General features: G+C 41.2%; 1 protein-coding gene across 1 annotated transcript; it reads left to right on the top strand.

Annotated features, from left to right (window-relative positions):
• Positions 1 to 242: 242 nt before the first annotated feature.
• LOC139921824 (uncharacterized) lies at positions 243 to 18856 on the top strand. Its single transcript, XM_071912196.2, has 10 exons — positions 243 to 384; positions 1159 to 1422; positions 1612 to 1701; positions 2527 to 2577; positions 2766 to 2845; positions 2975 to 3071; positions 3218 to 3304; positions 6463 to 6711; positions 7748 to 7844; positions 18306 to 18856. The coding sequence occupies exons 1-9, from the start codon at positions 351 to 353 to the stop codon at positions 7798 to 7800; spliced, it is 1005 nt and encodes a 334-aa protein (XP_071768297.2). The 5' UTR covers positions 243 to 350; the 3' UTR covers positions 7801 to 7844; positions 18306 to 18856.
• Positions 18857 to 19957: the final 1101 nt, after the last annotated feature.

Here is a 19957-nt window from a genome sequence, read left to right as displayed (position 1 = left end):
AACAGTTATTCCTTGTTTTTGTCAAAACGAAAAGACATCTGCCACTCTTTGACAAAATTCAGGACAAAACCTGAAAAAGAAAAGAGAGTCTGAAGCAACGGATCAACAGTATGTTTCCTCTCGCACGCGTATTTGAGCAACACTGTTCTCTGATGCATCCTGCTGTGGTCAGAGGCGTAGATCCTCTTTTGTGGTTCCTTTAGCGGCATGCAACACTCAGTAAGACACATTCAGTGAGAAGAACGGTGTATTAAACCATCAGCACCGGGGCACAGAGCTTTGATAACATATACAGCATACACAGCAATTCACTTTTCCCACCTACTGCTGCCATCACACAGTGACTTAAAATGCAATCGATTGGTCCTACTGTCTTTATCTTGGGTAAGGCTCTTTATGTGTTTATGTTTATTAATTAAATTTACCTGGTTTGACTTAAATTGTGAAAGAAACAAAAGGGTGGAGTTGTGTTGTCAAAATTAATGTGGTTTGAAATTAATGTGGTCTGCTCTCTGGGGTCCCATCAGGGAGTCAACAGGGGGAGTAGCATTTAGATTATGAGTTCATAAATTGTAAATGGTAATAATACGAATAGTTAGAATCTCAGTATTTATGAGAATAAATTGTTAATTAAAAAAAGGAACTGAGAGAGGTGAAATTGCATTACTAATGAATAATCCTACTACTATCCTGCTACTATTCCAGTAGATTTATTGTTTTCTTTTTCTTTTCTTTAATTTAATCCAATGTCTTGGTGCGTTCTCTGGGAAGCCAGAGCATAACATACAGCACATGAAACACTGTACAAGGGAGACGTCACTGGGCAAAGAGGACCACTCCTCAACACACTCTATTTAGCTACTTCCCGTTAAGGACTGCAATTAACACAGTTAAGTTACAGTTTGAGGATGCAGTGCATGCTTGATCTTGTGTGTATTAAGCCTCAGCAATGCACATAAATCCTGTAAAACAAAACAGCTACTCATTGTCAGTATAGTAAAGCATTTAGTTTGATGCTATTTGTTGCTGTTTGAATTTGTTTGATGATGAGGTTTGGTTTCATAGGACAAGAAAGCCAAGTCTTTCTGCTCAAAACTTTGGTAATCTTTGTACTCCCCTAATGGATACTTTTGAAAATTGTCCTCGCCTTTCTCGCAGGTCTTATTATGGCTTCTGCCATAGCACAAAGCACAACATCGAGTGACATCACCACAAAGCCCATGATGAACCCCACAAAGCCCATGATGAACCCCACAAAGCCCATGATGAACCCCGCAATGACCAACATGAACACCACAAAGCCCAGGATGAACACCACAAGCAGCATGAACACCACCAAAATGACAATGAATGCCACCATTATCCTAAACACAACCAGCAACAGCCCAACCGCACCCTCAACAGGACAGGGTACAACGGCAGGTGAGAATAATTATCTGAACTATATACAGTTTGATGCTTGTACCTGTAGGTGCTGGAGTCCCAAAAATGATCACATCAACCTTCTTTGCTTTCATAGTTGTTATAGTTGTTGTTGTTGTTGTTGTTGTTTTAATCAATTATATTTAATAACAAGATATTAAGATATTAATAAAAGCCTAATTCCTGAAGGTGTCACGGCCATCACCACGATCTTTCCAGCCAAATCTGAACCCCCTCGTCCTCCTTCAACCACACCATCTAGAAAGAAAATCACAAAAAGTGAGTTGTGGAATTTGTGAATTTAGATACATTTCTCTCTTTCAGAAAATCAGTATAATGTTCTCAGCAAGTGTGAATAAACTGTATTTGACGATGTTGGATTCCCTGCATTGGCTTGGAGCATTTTCACATTATTATTAACACATTATGATGAATATATAGTTGGGATGTACAGTATGTACAGTTTAGATTCTGTCCAACAACCTACATACCCTATCGATACCCTTGAACAGCTATGAATAGCAACAGAATTGATATTTGTTATCTTGACAAACTACATTCATAGCTTTGTGTTATAATGTGAGTAAGCCAATGACAGACTGATTAAATAACAGAAACTAGTTGTTCCCACCACCTGCCGTACATTTTTGCTATTTTGAAATGTTCGCAATACTGTTGAATGATAATGTTGAATGATAGGGAAGTGTCTCTCCGTCCCAAATCCTAAACACTATTTTTCTGTCATAAAGAAAAATCAAAGTAGCTGAGTTTGAATTTTCCAGTGGTGGATGTTTCTGATTACAATTTTATGCATTTTAATCAGTAATCAGTAACAGATTGTATTCTGAAAGCAGTTTTCCCAACCCTAATGGCTTATGACTATGTTGTGAATGCCAGTTGATTATCATCAGCAGGCTTATACTGGATGTGCAGGCTCCCTTTTTTTATTTGTTTATTTATTTTATCTTTACTTATTTTGCTCCCTGCTACCCATATTCCAAAGGCCTGTGTTTTTGTTTGGTGTTTGCATGCCCGTCTGCTTTACTGATTCTCATTTAAAAAATATAATGAATAAAATAAAAAAAGTTTTTATGTTTTCATCAGCTACAACCGCCACCACTGAAAAGAACACTTCTGAGATGAGTGACAGCACTGGTGAGCTACTTTTAAATGCAACCTAGCATATCTCAAATCATATCCAACCACAGTGCATGTAGTTTCAAGGTAGAGCTATACTTGGGGCCGTATAAAATAAATTAAAGTATTTGCTCAGGGCCACATTGCACTGTCACACTGTCGACAGATGTTTTCTTCACACACATGAATTGTTTTACTACCCTAAGGCATCATCATCATAATTGTGATAGTCCTTGCTGCCCTTGTGCTTGGAGTAGCCTGCTACATCTCACGCAAGAGAGCAAGGGTGAGTGTTCTGTAAACACCCCCCCCCCCACCATCACCACTACTACCACACGCACACACACACACATTATTGTGGAGGTGCTGATGTGTGTGTATGTGTGTGTGTGTTGTGAACCTTCTGCTCCTGCAGCGGTACTCTGTTGACTTCCACTCCAGGCCGGACGATGCCCAGATCCCTCTCAGCACCGTGGAGCCTGATGCACATGTTGATTCTGTGTCTCAGAACGGTCAGTCAGTCAAACACACCCAGCATCAACAAACAAGGCCACAGTTGATTATACTGTTCTATTATCGCAGAAATGTGATCATTTCTGCGTTTTCTTGCTAATTATCTACTGAATGACCTGGATTTGACACCACGCTCATTTTCCAGGTATGCAGACCTTTACCAGTGCGGAACCTGATACAAAGGAGCCGCAAGAACCAGCGGCAAAACCCGAGGGACAGGAGGAGCAGAGAGGTGAGGACCGAGCCTTGGGCTGCGACTGACTTTCAGCCTTCATTGTGTGTTGTATATCAACACAGCCCAGTAGGGGACAAGAGAGAAGACATCTGGGTTTTTTTGTGTTTTGTGGACAAAGTGTGTGTGTCACTTTGCTTCCTCTTTTGCAACATCAGTTCAATTGAATAAAAGGAAGTACGTGACAGCTCGCTACAGTGTGGAGACACTCTGAGCGCTCAGATTCCTGCATGTAGAATATTTCCTTGTTATTAACAGGAAAAGGAAACGCAAAAATGTGAAGAGTCTGACTCATACACTACTCTACCGCAAAATGACGCATGTGTGAAACAAATTACTCAAATGAGATAAGACTTTCTCAACTCAACTCAGCTCAACTTCAACTTTATTGTCCCCGAGGAGAAATTTGTCAAGTGACAACAGGAAACCTAGAGTATGTTTAGCCATCGCTAAAACCATCATCAGCCCCCAGTAGTTAAATGGGAAACTAATCTTCAGCTGGGTCATCATGAGCATTTAACAGTTTGGTGGCCTACTTCCTTCCACGGAACAAAGTAGATTTTGAAATGTCTCTGACGGAAAGTGTAAACACAACTAACAAACAATTCCATGTCATTTTTTTAAAATATGAAAAGCTGAAAGGTGGTATGCAATACTGAAGTCCACCACTTGATGGAAATGGAAGCCAAGTGAAGAAATTACTAGCCTTGTCAGCTGGCCATAACTACAGCTTACACCTAATGTCCTTTAGAGTGGTTGTCAGGCATGTTGTCATTTTGCTATACAGTATGAAGTATGGCAGAGAGTATGGTAGAGTTTTCAAACCCTGATTATCCTGTGAGGTAAAATCCAGATTTTAGGTAACAGAACTAAAACACTTGTGAATGTTGGATGTTTGCCGATACGTTCTAAACAAGCTGGAAATTTAGTCATTATGATCAAACAATTAGACAATTAAATGCAGGATTGCTTATTCCTCTCTAATCGCTTTGATATTTCGTTTGGTCTGAGAATGGATGAAATGTTGCTATTTTCTCTAGAGGTCTTCCCAGGCTGAGTTGCAGAGGTTGAGTCGTGTCTGAACCCGCCTCTCTGCCCTGGGCCACACTTTGTCTAAATAGACAGTGTTGATGGCCACTTTTAAAAAGTAGCTACTTTTCAAATGGTTCTTTTCCTCTCATGGGAAAGAAATAACGCAACATTGTCTTCAGAAAGTTTCACAGCCATCAGAGCAGATGGACAGCCCAGGTTGCTCACTGTGCACCTGGGCTCCTCGCTGCTGTTTTGATTCACTTCAATGGCAAGGAGACACATAAAATTTGGCTGCTGGTGACTGCTTGTCCAGTACTCTCAAACTCACTCGTTTTCTCTTAAATGTATCCATTACTGAAGTGAACACTGAACACTGAAGTGAAGTGAAATGAAACAAACCAGACACTTGGCTCATGATGGATTCTGGAATAGCCAAAACTTTTGCAGCAACAAGAAATTTTAGTCTGCTGCAACTAATAGAACTTTCTGCAAGGAAAGAGAAGACCAAAAATAACCACAATCCTGTTTCACACCTTAATCACAATCTCACCCCGTCTCCCACCCTGCAACCCACACCCACACATGTGCACACACACAGGCACACACACTCTAAATATTTAAGTTGGCTTAAATGTGACAGTGGTGCAATGAGCGGCTCTTACTTGAATGGTCTTTTAAGCAGATTTGGGTGGACCTATACATATTTTGAGAAGTTCTTTTTGCATAAAGAGGAAACAACTTGAATGTCACTTGTGTCCCATCAGTGATGAGCGATCATCTTTAAACCACAGAATGACATCAGTGTGACGAGTAATGATGCTGGAGACAACAAACATCAATGCACATACTAATGACTAAACTTAAAGCTACACTAGGCAACGAGTGATAGGTAACTTGAACTTCAATACCCAGGAATCATGTAACGTGACATCAGTAAATTGCACACAGCATGCTCTTGTTTACCAACCTGGCCGGTCTGTGATGCTTTATACCAAAGGGACAAGAGAGGCAAAAGATCTAATGATGGTGAGTCCAGGGTTATTTGCTGCTGTTTAGGAGACAGATTGTATCTCACTCTTAAGTTTCAATTTGTCACTTTCTGTGGGTGGAGTACATACCTGACACCAGAATTTAATTTTGACAAATCTTGGGCAAATCTACAGGGTCTCTATTAGGGAGGATGGCTCTTCTCTATTGCAGCTCTTCTGTATTGATTTAGGCTGATGAGACAGGTGTATTTTTGTATAAAAATCTTGCCTAGTGCAGCTTTAATTTTCATCTTTGCCAACTTCCCCATTTTGTCAGATCTGCTTGGGGCACTTGCCCCATACAGCTACAATGACAATTTCCCTATTAAATATCACATTTGGACCAAGAATTCTCAACCTCATAAATACTGAGAGTCAGTCAGGAAGGGTGCTATCTCTGATGAGTACCCCAGTCGTCCTCCAGAGAGGGTGTTTTTTCTGCAGGTTGGACTCCTGCCTGAGGTAGCAGAGGCAGAGGAGCCATCTTAGTCATGGCACAGTTAATGTCTAGAACAACGGTCACCTTCCTCTCCCTCTCATCTCCCCTTTCCCTCCACATAACCCTGGGTCAGATAATGATGGGGCCACCATACTTTCCCACAGCCTCCAACAGCTGCGTGGCTGTGGCTCATTAGGACCTGGTCAGTAATCAGCCGCCTCATTACCGACATGGTGGCCCCCCTCAGATGCCTTAGCCCAGGAGAAATCCCCCTGACTGTCAGAGAGGGCAGAACCACTTCAGGCCATGCGGGTGGAAATGCTGTTATTATGTGGCAGCTAAATACAAGGCGCGGTGATGCAGACAACAAATCCGCTGTTGTTGAAGAAGTTTAGATTCTGGGGAAATGTGTTAACAGTAGCCTATTACACAATTGATTTATTGCAACAGTTTCCACTAAACTTGTGTCAAGTGAATGTGTTGTGTTTTTCCTACAATTTCTAATACGATTCAGCCTGTGTGTGCGGTTTAAATTTGTTTACTTATTGTTTTTACTTACCTTACACAAGCTGTAACTGCATTCAGAATGGATTACCAGCATTAATGTTCTTGATAACCACTTAAACAGCGATGTGATTTGTTTCTGTTGTCATCCACAGCTGAGGCTGATAAATCTGTTGTTGATCCCAGCACTGACCCTGCAGCCCTGGCTCTGTCCCCAGACGGCTCTGCGGACAAAGCGAAGGAGGACGCTGTTGAGCCGACCCCCGCTGCCCCTGTGGAGCAGAGCCTGGAAGAGAAAACTGATGATGAAGGCGCCGTCTCCAACAAGACCTCAGTGGAATCGCTGAAAGAGCCAAACAAGAACAACAGCAACAACGCTGCCAAGACTGGGGCAGCAGCAAGAGGTTGGTATGATGATTTAAAGTTAGTCTATGGCCATTTAAACAATCATGATAATTTGAGAAGGCCACTGATGTAGTAAAATAACTTTTTCTCATTGCTTTATCTAATCATATTAACTAAACAATAGTGTCTTTCCCCCCTCACACTCTTCCTAAAAAGAGATATGACTTGTTGGAAGATGGTTATCACTATTTCTCTTGTTATCTTTGATGTGAACGATTTGAGAAAGCTACCCTGCATAGTCACACACTGTGCACAGTATACGCTCATCCACTGATTAAATGTTTTCATCCGCTCAGGGTTGAGAGGTGACAGCAGTAGCCTGTGCTGCTACTGCACAGTGTCGCGTGTTGTACACACTGCAGCCCTGCATGGGGTTGATGTTGACAGAATAGTGAGACAGTGACAGCTCCTTAGCTATGTCCTTATCCTAATTCCAACATACTGCCAGATCACATTTCAACACATTTTCCTCTAATTAGGTGACAAAAAAGCGAACTAACAACTAGACATTCATTCACTGTGTTATTTTTCAAACCAAACTCAATATAGGCTTTGTCTGTTTTGAGAAAATATAGCCTGGATCTTTATTGTCCATAGGAGACACACCCAAGAGGTATATACCTTTTCACAACATACTCAGAAAGTCCCTTTGTCTTGTAGTGGGAAGCATTTGGAGTCCTACAACTTCCATGTACATTGTAGTGGAAGCTGACATTGCATTCATTATTCACAATAAAAAGGCTTTATAATGATCAGTATTCATGTTTGAAAAATATAACTGTATAGGTTAATGTTGCAGATCGTTCCACAGGATTCCGGACTTTCGTTACTTTTGCAGATTTCATATCAAAATGGAGAGGGCAAACCACTCATCATCCTGTGTCATATTTGTACCTGAACATGTCAAACTAATGCATGTGCACAGAGTCGACTTCAAGAATTGTCAGCGGATGCAAGTGGTTCTTGACTTGACATCATGATTCATATCTACTCATCACCCGTTGTCAACCCTTGTCTTGTCCGCCTTTTGATCAGATTGGCAGCCGAGCCACGTCTTCTCTGAAGTTCCCCTCGACAGCCCGGTGTGAGGCATGAAGGCCTCTCCGACCCCCTGCTGTGCCTCAGAACCATGGTAAGCCCACAGCGGACGCCCTGCTGCAGCTGCTGCACCGCTTAACCAGCTCAGGTGTTAGTAAAGAGAGAGCCCCCAACCCCACCCCACCCCCACCCCCTCGCAGGTCAGCAGGCCACAAACGACCGCTGGGAGTGCCGTGTTACAGTTCCCCATCCTGAATTAACATAGTATAAATAGAGGAGTCATAACCAATAAATCTAAAGTTATTAAAATGTGCTTGTCCCTGGTTCCCAAAATTGTAAATCACTTTGATAAGTCTGACATCCAATGCTTTATAAATACACACTATGGAAGCTGTAAACTTATTCCGTGATGTTTCGGATGCCAGTGCATCCAAAATTGAGTGTTACTGCTGGCTGCATGGGACAGCATCACAGCATACAGTATATCATTCCTTTTAATTGCTTGAGGGTTGAATAATCACAGATTGAATATATGAAGTTACTCTCTATGATTTTGAACAAAGCACCTCCTGGATGCTCATCTTTTAGTATGTTTTAAGCGATTCTACTGGACTGGTGGAAACAAATAAAACTCCTAACCATCTATTATCCATTAAAATTAGTAATACTCTTTGCATCACCTCTTCTGGTTTCTTCCTGTTTCTGTAGCAGTGCTATGTGTGAACAGTGGCCTCCTTCCTTCACCCTTTGCTCCCTCCTGCTCTATCTTCCATTGGCAGAAGAGATTCCTCCGACATGAGTAGTAGCTTGGACCCTCTCAGTCTAATCATCATGTGCTTCAGGATGTATAGCCCACTTCTGCACCTGTGCTCTCTTTCTGCTCAGAAGCTCGCCGCGCTGCACCCGGGGCCGGGGCCCGAGGCCGGAGGAATTCACGCTGCTCTTAACAGCTGATGATAAGCCCGGATCTGAGGCCCCAGCCGCTCAGATGCGGAGTGTTAGCGGTCACAGTTCACCTCCCCTTTCACAAAAAAAAGCCACCTTCAGAGAGGCATCTCCATCTCATCATAGGCTGTCAGTTCTCACTCTCTAAGACTAACCCTTTTACTAACTTTTCACTAACTCTACTCTTTTTTTGCACTGGACAGTTTCATGTCTTCAGTCTTTTATGATTCTTTGGTAGTAGAACTATATAAAATACTGTAGACAGATTCAGTATATTGATGATAAATCAGCAGTTCTAATTCTATTAATCATATGGAAAGATTTAGTTGGCCACCCAAAACACTTTGCAAATCCTCTATTTACATGGTTAGAGAGCCTTTTGTTCAATCTCCACCTGGATGTGTGGACAGAGCGACCACCACACAGGATGAAACAGTGAGGAAAACAGTTTTGCAAGGTTCAGACTATGGAATAATATCTAATCATCTAATCATGAATCATTTAATTATGTGACAGAGATGTCATTACACATGCATAATGTAAAAAGTATGTGACCTAGTGAGGCAAAGAGCCTCAGTGCCTCATTAAGTCCCTAGCATTGCCGTTCTCTTCATACTGCTCTTCCATTATTGCCTCTTCACATCAACCCATCACACTCACAGTAGTGAGTATTTCAGTTTCTGATTGCGTCTCCGCCAAGCAGGAGGCCACACAAACCAGTTCAGATAATCTAAATGAATTTGATCACATTGAAGGTAATGCATCGCGCTTTAGTAGGTTAACCACTCCCCATCCACATTCACTTACACCTTCTCCCCCAGCCAAGGTGAACCCTAAACAGTTGCCCCTTATTCAGAGCTCCTACCTACCACATAACACCGCCCTTAGGCCATGGATCAGGCTGGAGCTCCAACCTGGGATTGGTCAACAACCCCCTGGTGTCGGAGGAATAGTCAGACTTTCCGCTTCCCTCTCCAGGATTCAAGGTTGAAGCTTTGTGATTATTTGGAGGATCCAGAGCGCTATAATATCTTTGAAGACAGAGCTAATGAGCATGGTTTCTAACAGTGTGGTAGGCAGAAAAACACTGGAGAAAGTCCTGAGAGCTTCGACATGGTTCATTGGCAGTACTCACAACAACAATCATAAAAGTAATCCTCAAACCAGCATTATTTGTTTATTGTTTATTAAGGACCTCTGTATTCTTGGTCCAGGCCATTCCACAAGTAAAATTAGCACCTTTGAAAGGCCAAATAACAGTCCACATTCACCATGGATGCATTTCATGAGATTTATTCAACAGCTCGATGGCTTGCAATAGAGAAAATATATGGTGACAAAATAATTTTGACTTACTTGTTTATCTTGTTAATTTGTTTACCTTTGGCACAGTAATTTGCGGTCTCTCATACATGTCACCCTGTAACATTATAGTCAGTCAACCTGGCTGGAGAATATGGTATATAATTTCTCAAACATGCTGTACTATAATACTACAGTGTTTATGGTTGCGCAAGCCCTGATGGTAAGCTATCACACATGCTCGCTGATTGTTTTGAGTTCCCTGTAGTGTAATTTTAAATGACATTTATTGTTACTGCGTTATTTACAAAAACACTGGAACTGAGTATGCCACAGATGTGTTTTCTAAATCAGGGGGGCAAACCGTTTTATGCAAAGGACTAAATTTGCAAAATATTTATTCACATTTAGCCTCTATGTAAAGGAAATTCTTCTATTTAAAGACAGGTGAATCATATCCTCAGCAGATGGTGAGAAACGAGTCTGTGGCCTGCATTACTGTCAGCCTGTCTTCCACAAAACACAATTAACACACATTGTAAAACAGTGAATAATGCAATTTTAAAAAGAGTGGAAAACAGAAAAAGTGAACCGTTCGCTCATTCCCACCTGGTTTAGGCAGTGATGAGCAAGCTGGAAACTGAAGTTGAAAGGCCCCTCGCCATTCTACGGCGGTGGATAATGGATATGAGCCGACAGGTCGTAAACCAGCATAATTAGACCTGGGACTTCACTGTGTTATTTTCCAGTCAGCGCTCGGCTTTCATGTTTGATGGCCGATGTTGGAGGAAACCATCCCTACCGCCTGGGATGAATATTTCATTCAGCAGGCGAGGGAAAGAGAATGAAAGACAGACAGAGAGATTTAAATGTGAGACATAAACAAGGCCAGTACCGAGCCAGAAGCAGCTTGTTTTATTTGCCAAGGCTCTCATTGGAAAGGGTTGGTAGTGTTGGTTCAGAGACAGGTCATGGAAAGCAGGAGGGTCGAGCATCTGAGGCTGAGCAGGGTATTTTGTCTCCCATGAGCCTTTGTGTGTGAGCTTAGGAGCATATCCAGCCCTCATACTGTAACTCCATGCATACCTCAAGCCTTTAAAAACGAAATAATCACCAGCCAACAAATAAACGAACACTGAATAAATGAATAAACGAAGACTGGAGTTGGTGGAGAGTGTAAAATAAATTCTACACTCGTATTACTCTTTAGCTATTTGGCACTTTTGCCCACTGCCCAGTAATAACAAAGGTCTTCTTTTCCTGGGACCCCGCTGCAGGTGTAAAACATAGATTTACGGCAGGATGACAATGGTGGATGCATGTGGTGAATGCAGGATCCTTATCTCAGTAATAACAGTGAGCGGAAGCTTCCTGCTCGTGAGGTTTGATGTGGTTCAGACTGGCAGGTCGGCCATTACACCTGGGCAGCTTTACAGGAGGGAGGGACTGTCGGAAAATGCAGACTGATGACACTCCCTTCACACATCTAGAGAGGAAACAGCTGGTGGAGGTCGGTCCCAGCCGGGTCTGCCCCCCGCCTGCCCGGCTTTTCCTACCAGAAACCATCCAGTTTTGGTCAGCAAATTGAAACCTGAAACTTGCAATTTGTAACGCCGTTTGGATATGGATAGCAATTAGACTCTGATCATTAAAGGGCTTTGTCTGCAGTATATACATTTTGTGAAGTGTTTTGAGCATGACAGTACACTGCAGTCAAAAGTTTGGACACACCTGATTGAATGTACTATGTTTTTCTTAAAGTCATTTTTATCTAAAGGTTTATGCTTAAATGCTTGAAATTTGTTTCTTAGACAAATATAAATAGGGAAGTTGATGCCTATGTATGAATTTCTTTCCAAAGCCTTTGCCTTTCCGTCAAGGTAAAGGGCGGCTACTTTAAAGAATCTAAAATATAAGATAGTTTTGATGTCTTTACTATTATTCTAAAACGTGAAATAGCAAAAATATAGACAAATGCAAGTGTCCAAACTTTTGACTGGTAGTGTATTGTATATGTACGTGTGATCACTTAGCAATGGTTATATTGTAGCCTGAAGTGAAGAAGGGTTATATGGTTTACCATTGAGCATGAACTTGGCCAATACAATACGGATAATGGAACAATGGTCCAATAAACTATTTCAAGCCCGTGTTCATGAAATATGATGACAGCTGCATTAACTGAAATCAGTGAAGCATCAAGTTGTCAGCACTCAGTGGAAACACACTGATAACTTTATCAGCGTTTTCCTCTGCAGTTACAGTTGCATGCTGTATAGTGAGCGCCTCTTATGCCTTCACAGGGAAACGGACTGATGATTGTTTTTTTTAATTGCACGGTAACAGTGTTTTCTTAACGATCTGATGATAGGCCAGGTAGGTTGTATCATTTAAGTGTTGACAGCACCTGAACCTCTGGGGTGTTTAGGTAGCATGGTGTCCCGGGCTCGGCAAAGTAAGCCAGTGTTGCAGTGTCACTCAGCATTAAGAGAAATGCCTGAGATTGGTTACAGGATGGATGCTGTTTTGACAAGCATGTTCCCGTCGAAATATAGACTAATGACCAACTATGGAGCTTCAAAATCATCTCACATGGTTGAGAATCAATGCCAAATGAGCCCCGTGTGAGATTTTATATTCATATAATTATTAGTCTCAACTATCTAGAAAAAAAACACTTTACCACTCAGGAAGTCTTTTCTTTCTCCTCAGTGTTTTGGGAGATACAGTGAGCAGAGAAACTCTTTGAAGTTCAGATTAAATATATTTGGTCCACAGACACACCCTCGCTCTGGCAAACACACACCAATAGGCATGCATGCAAGCACACACATGCACACACACACATACACACATTTGATCGCTGGCTGTTTATTTCACCATAAAACTCCTCACACCCTATTTTTTGCCCCATTATCACTGCTAACCTACAAAGCAGTGTAACATGATACGCCAGGTTGGATGACTGGTATGTGTGCAGAGTATATTCACCTCCGGTTGGGAGGCAGAAAAACTCTTTTCTACAACCATCATACAGCTATCTTTGTCTGGCTTTTTATTAGGGGCCTTTCCTTAATGACCAAACACACTTTATTTGGAATGTCTAAATATGAATGGCCACAAGGGTGAATTTACACACAGGTCACTCAAGGGTGTGAGTTAATTAATTCATCCACTCTGGCGGATCATCCTCTAAAACAATAAATAGAGGCCTGGTCTTTTAGCCTTAATTATGTTTTAGCTATTCCCCTTTTATATAAAGGCCATAGTGACATGATTTCAAATGTATTTACCAACAAGGAAATATTTTATGTTTTTAGCCAAAGTCCTTCTACACATCTATCTTTTTTCAAAATGAACAGTAAATCATTGGTGAGGAATTCCTCCTGGGGAACACAGCTGTCGGTGTTACGGACTACAAGGTAACAAACTCGCGATGGAAACTGCGGCACTTCCTGTGGCGGAGGTCAAAGCAAACAAAGAGTCCAATTTCGCTTGTTAAAACGCCAATAAATAAGTTAAAAAGCATTTATGAGTTTAGCCGGTAATATAAGTGACAGTTGCAATTAGAAAGAGAGTGAATCTGCCTGTGGTGTTTTGACTTCTCCAGGATGCCATTTTTTTTAACACCCTGTCATCGTGTTAAAAATTGTGCGCCAAACAAAATGGGACAAAGCAGACGACTCGATTGCTCTCCAAACAATTTAGGCGAGGTTGTTTTGAACATGAGCCCCTATTATGAGGTCATGGTGTGCTTTTGTAAAAGACGCTGAGACAGTGACAAACGAGGTCAACACGAAAGAGAGCGTTGATCATTCCACGTCTGCAGCGGATAGAGGGATGTATTGATGAATTGTGCTGTGTGAGGAAAGTCTTTCACACTAAATCACTCCAAATGTTTCACCTAACTTGTACTGAAACCATCCTTTATGTCTGAATATTACATGCTCACCTCAAGTGTCGGCTTCCTGTGTCAGGCATCCCATCCCAAAACCACGGGGTGTGTCCTCGTCCTGCTTGGGCTCCATGACCTGTGGAGGCTCCCGGGTTGAAGCCCTTTCCCAAGGCCATAGGTCAGACAATCCTAATTAAAGGGTACACACGGACTGCTAAGAGAATGATGTGGCCCCACTGTCAGAGTCAACTCTCTCACATTCTTTACCTGTCACTGAGCAAGTCTCTGCAGAAGCGGAGGTGTAGCGGCGGCTGTGATGAGCGGGTTACATTTCAACGGGAAAGACCAAAAGCACACGAAATGCAGACAGAATCTGAAAAAGACGTCAGCAACACATTCAATACATTCATAAACTCTCTCTCTCTCTCTCTCTCTCTCTCTCTCTCTCTCTCTCTCTCCCTCTCTCTCTTATGTTCAATCATGTGGTAGTGAATCAATTTGCCGTTCCAGTTGAATCCAAATTAGTTTTCTGTCTGAGGAACACACATCTGAAAGATTTAGAAGATAGAAAGTCAAGTGTTTAAAAGCAGGATAAAGGAAGTGGTCACTTAAAAAGACTTCTCACTTCTACTTTCCCTAATGCCCCGACCTTCTTTGTTCTTTGAGAGATGTCTAAGCACGCTACCCTCTGACCTTAACTATTTACGCTGTAGACATTTCACAACAAGAGTGTCACATGTTCTTCGTTCTTCCCTTGTACTTCCATGCTTTGGCAGGTGCCTACCAAGTGCCCCAGAAGACATTTATAGGGCTAAATTTAAGTAGTGCATGCTTGTACTTCTTTACAGCATGTTTTTACGTCTTAACGAAAGAATCTGGGGTAGCAAAATGAAAAATAAAAATCTGTAGGTAATATGTAAAAAGGAAATGGCATTAGCACCCAGCGAGCATATCACCAGACACTGCCGTCAATCCCTAAAAACAAAGTCTCTTTCAACGCTGGCTTTGTGGAGTCTTAGTTGTCACATCTTATGCTCCAGTTTTAGCTGTGGTCGGTCACATCCCCTGACATTTTGTGATCTGCAGACTGACACCACACTGTGTTGCCTGCCCTACACCTAGTTACTAATGCTTTGCTCTATTTTCGCACCTCACTCTGTAAAGTGGAAATAACTGGGTATGGTTTGACACAGTCATTTCTGTGTGACAGATAAGCAGTACTTCAGATTGTCTACATTTATTGGACAATGCACCGTTCATGTAGAACAAATGTCAACTTACTGTAGCTTAGAAAGTAGTTTGTCATGAATCAACTTGTGGACAGAGCTCTTAAGCTTTGTTTATGTAGCAGATTCCCTAGGGACAGGATTAACAAGATAAATGCTTCGGATAGTCCTCAAAGGTTGGATTAGAGATCTAATAAAGCCTCCCATCTCCTGTCGAGGGTTCTCCCCAAAATGTGTGTGTAAGTGTGATAGGCAACAGGAACATTCATTCACAAATTCATTTGTAGAAGTGAGGCAGGTTGTTAAGTTCGGATGTACATTAATGAGATGTGAGAAATGTAAGAACTTTGTCCTTGAAGTTGGACAGTGATATTTGAGAGTTTCTAAACCAGCTGCACCATTGTGAAATAGTCAAAAGTTACTTCTGTGAGCACAACTATCTTTGAAAAGATTTCATATCACAAAGAAGTAACTGTTTTCATTCCCATGTGCCAAGATCCCATGGGTCTCACTGCTGCAATAACCTGCGACTCCAGCAGCATACAAAGCCCCATGAAGTAGACACTTGTACTCGTCCTGGGATATTTTCCTCTCCTGTCCTATCCAGGCTGGCTGTTTCAAACATTCCTGTCCTGGCTTTGTGCGGTTGGCAGGACTAGTGTGATCAGTAGGCCCGGTGACAGACGGACATTCACCTGCTGGTATCGCCTCCGGCATCAGCTCCGCATTCTTCAGCCAGCGTCAAACTGTCAGAGCCACACCGTAGTTTTATTACATCTCTGTCTCTCATCATTCACACACAGTTTAAAGTGAACTGCTCCCCAGGTGGAACTACAGCTGATGTTGCATGGAAGTCACTAGAATGTTAAAACTTTAGGGTTCCTTTGATGTGCGACGTCTATCTTCTAAGATATTTGATGTTGAAATATACCTGTGGAAACAACCAAGCATTTTCAAGAAAGCTGCAGTTCAAGCCTGCTCAGTATATTCCACAGTTGTACCATTAGGCATATATCAGGGGTGAGTATAGGGAACATTTAGGTAACACTTTATTTGGATTGTCCAATGTTGATACTCAACTATTAGGCGATAAAAAGTTCAACAAAGGGTCACTTTTCTGCATCTCTACAGACTATCTAACCTTCACCCTGACCTTAGCCTAACCCTAACCCATATTTGTTATCCTAACCCTAACCCTAACCTGACCCTATTTCTAACATTAACCTCAATCCTAAAATTAACCCTAACCCAGACACTGAATATTTATAGATTACTTTTAATTCCATTTGAATACCACTGAAACTCAGTGAACTTTTTAGTGACACATTATAGTCACTTGCTACTAAGCATATCAACATTGTGTGACCCAAATATGTAACCCACATTTATGTATGACTTCTGGGAAAGTCTGAGAAATCTGGGAATTTTCTTAAATGTTCTATATTGAAATATGCCTGTAGATTCTTCAGATTTATTCAGATTATTTACAGCTGAGCCATAAATCTGCATCTTGCTTTGTTGTAGAAGCCTCCCACTGCATTCTAGTGAAGGCTACTTAACCTTGGAGTAGTCAATCCATCAGGTCTGATGCGGTTTACTGTTCCAGTTGTTTCTCCTTCTGTTTTTGTACACGCCCCATGCCATGTCAATAGCCCCAATAAAGACATTTATCACTCCACCAAATACATACAAGTCCAGTTGTCACTGACATATTTTGTTGTTTCATAAGTTTTAATTCCAGTTTTCAATAATTAGCTGTTGCCTGCAACAGTGATATAGCCTATTATTGTATCAATGACAATACAAATTGAATTTCTAATGCCAGATTTGTCTTTTTGATCTGCTTAAAGGGCAAATGGCAGTGTGGTGACATTTCACGTTGGCTTTAGACACAAGAAGAAGTAGAATAAAGAAAGAGCACATGGGATTTAAAGAGTAAAACATAAACCTTAAAACTGGTTTTCACTGCACAAACAATGCAGTTCAATCTTCCCAGTGGAGAAAAAGCCAGTCAACAAAAGCTCTATTTTTTTTTTTTACCCCAATGGCATTTGTAGCTTTTCTATTTGCAGGCAAGACTGAGAAGGATGAACATCCCTGCATGGGATTCAGTTCAGCATTTTCTTCCAAGCCACTAAATCCCCCATGGAATGCCCAGTCTTTCAGCAGCTGGGTTTCACTATAGTAGCTAACTGGTCTCCGCAGATCCCTATCTATCCCTATGGCTCAACTCAGCATGGCCATAGACTAAGATGTATGTGAGGCCTTACCTGCAACTTGAGCCTATTCTCAGTAGTCACATTACCGGTCCCAAACCAAACTCCTTTATATTGGTTGCAGTTGAGATTAACGCAGGTCAAATTTATGATTGCAACAGATAGGCATGGGGGTTGTGAGAAGAAAACACTTCTTTGAAACATACGGTTGGCTTTGAATGATTGTCACAGTGCAATTCATCTATCGGCCCTAAAACCTGTTGAATACATCAGCAGCTCTCAAATCCTGGTAGTAAGGAGAGCCTCAACAAAATTCTATATATATATATGTATATATTTGGACAGCTGCACTTTGAAGAAGTTACACTGTAGTCTCCATATAAGATATAAACAAAGCCTGCTTATACATATATATAGCAGCATATTATTAATGTATTACATATACATATATATATTCATCACCTAACCAATGACTCTGAGATGAACCCTCCCAACCCCGCTGTCACACCACCCTAAGTGGCATACACTGGTTTGGAGGAGCTTAATGGTTAAGCGTAAATCACATCAATAGATGTGGTGTAGGATTATGTCAGGTATCCTTTCCCTCAAACAGATGTTTCTGCATAGAGGTCAATGGTCATGGCAAAGGCCACATAAACTTGACCAAAGCAGAAGTTACCATTTGAGAGTTAAAAGTGAGAATGCAAATGATTGCGGGACACGTGACTGTGGGACAGGATGCATTGTTTGCATTGTTTCCCGCAAACCAGCAGTGAGGAATGCTTATGGATGAGAAGACAATACAATTAATTTAATGACCACCAGTTAGGGCTTTACAATAACTAAGGTCAGCGCAGTGCTTATGAGCAATTATAGTTCACAGGTCAGCATAGTGAAGTTCAATCATATAATTTGGATTTCAAATGAATCTGATTCTAATTTTCCATTCTGTGCATTATTTTCTCTTTCAGATTGAAGAAAGACCTCACAGCCTCATGCGGACGCAGTGGAAAAACACAGCTCTCTGTACTATTTTAGAAAGTTAGGTGGTTTTTACTTCCTTGTTTGAAAATAATTTGTTTCAGTGATGCAGCACCTTTTTAAACTGTTAAAACAGCTCAGCTTTTTACTTATGAAAGAATTTGTTAGTTGTTGAGTATTGAAAAATGTTGATTCAATCATGATTTACTAGATTTTTAGACCACATGTTAAGTTTTTTTCTGTAGTGTCTACAACATCATATAGGTAAGAATTTGTAAAAAAAAAAAAAAAAAAAAAAAAAAATAAGGAACTAGACAAGATAGATTTGTCAGACTTGCTTTGCGGTTCTTGTATCCATTTAGGACACCACTTTAGCTTTGAGGATACAGTGTTTCACTTTTTCTTAGTTGTTCACATTCTGTTTCAGGACAAACATCAGCTATCCAACATTAATGTATTTAAATGTTTGTTATGTTGAGAAATTACTGTGATGATGAATGGATTTAATTAAAAGTTTCTGCCTGCATGTTTTTGGAGTCACCTACCATGACGAAAAAGAGCTTCTCTTGCCCTTCTCTCTGTTTGATTTTGAAAGTATGTTCCTTGTCCTCAGTACCAAACAAAGCCCCAAAATCTAGCCAGAGACCATCCACTGTACAGTCCTAAAAGGCCTGTGGTAGCTGCCTATTTATGCGACAGATATACATGATACACTGTACATCTCGCTGAATAAAAACAGGCCTGACATTTCTCCTCTGGATCATTGGGCCACGCTGACATGAGTGAGAGTAAGGAAGACACTTTATGGGTAATGCTAGGAAGCCTGCATGACCCAGGGTTGGTGATAAAAGTGACACCAAGAACTACGACAGTCAGGAATGAAACATGGCGGGAGTAGTAGGACAGGAGGCAAGAGAAGAGAGGAGAAGGTTATCCACACTGCTTCTTTACAGGATATTTTATCTGCTAACTTTCACACATTAACCAAAATGCACTTCCAAATATCCTAACCTAAATGACACCATATAAACTGCAACAAAGCACCTATAGCCTGATTACAGTAACAAACAGAGGTTGTTTTGAAATATATACAGTATACAGTGAATGAACAATGTGATACTACTGTGGTGTCACTTTCTCCTATGACCTGAGAAATGATTATTAGCGTAATTAGCATTTGTTAAGCCCCAACATATCTCTCCTGCTGATTTGGCCAACTGTTCCCTGGCCCGCCCCCCACTCGTTTTACCATAAGTGCAAACATGAGCTCCAGGTGCAAACACATTTGGTTCAAAGTGACAGTGTTAAAAGACAGGAATCCCCTGACACTGTGCCACACACATTCCCGGGTCAATAGCCAGCTTTCTCCTTTTGGCAGTGCCGTTGTCCAGTAGTAAGCTCATTAGTGGTGCTAATTAAGCCTCAAACATAGATCTGGAAGATGGGTAAATGATGTTTTCTTTATGAAGCCATACACCAATCCCCCTCTGTTCAACATACAGTAACGATGCAATAATGAGTTTTGAGCTTATCACTGAAGGAATATATATATATATATATATATAGATCTCAAATCCATTTTAATTTCATGAGGCATATAATATTTTTATATTTTGTTGCCCAGTGTTTGGGTCTGATCCAG

This window comes from Centroberyx gerrardi, chromosome 3 (genome assembly GCF_048128805.1).
Source record: "Centroberyx gerrardi isolate f3 chromosome 3, fCenGer3.hap1.cur.20231027, whole genome shotgun sequence".
In the NCBI taxonomy this organism is placed as follows: Eukaryota; Metazoa; Chordata; class Actinopteri; order Beryciformes; family Berycidae; genus Centroberyx; species Centroberyx gerrardi.
This window is presented reverse-complemented; position numbering and strand designations above follow the sequence as displayed.

Excerpts from the sequence above, each read along its gene's own strand:
- LOC139921824 (XM_071912196.2), top strand. The coding sequence starts at position 351 with ATGCAATCGATTGGTCCTACTGTCTTTATCTTGG. Across the intron at positions 2,578-2,765 it reads TGAGATGAGTGACAGCACTG|GCATCATCATCATAATTGTG; the intron begins GTGAGCTACTTT and ends TACTACCCTAAG. Across the intron at positions 6,712-7,747 it reads GACTGGGGCAGCAGCAAGAG|ATTGGCAGCCGAGCCACGTC; the intron begins GTTGGTATGATG and ends CCTTTTGATCAG.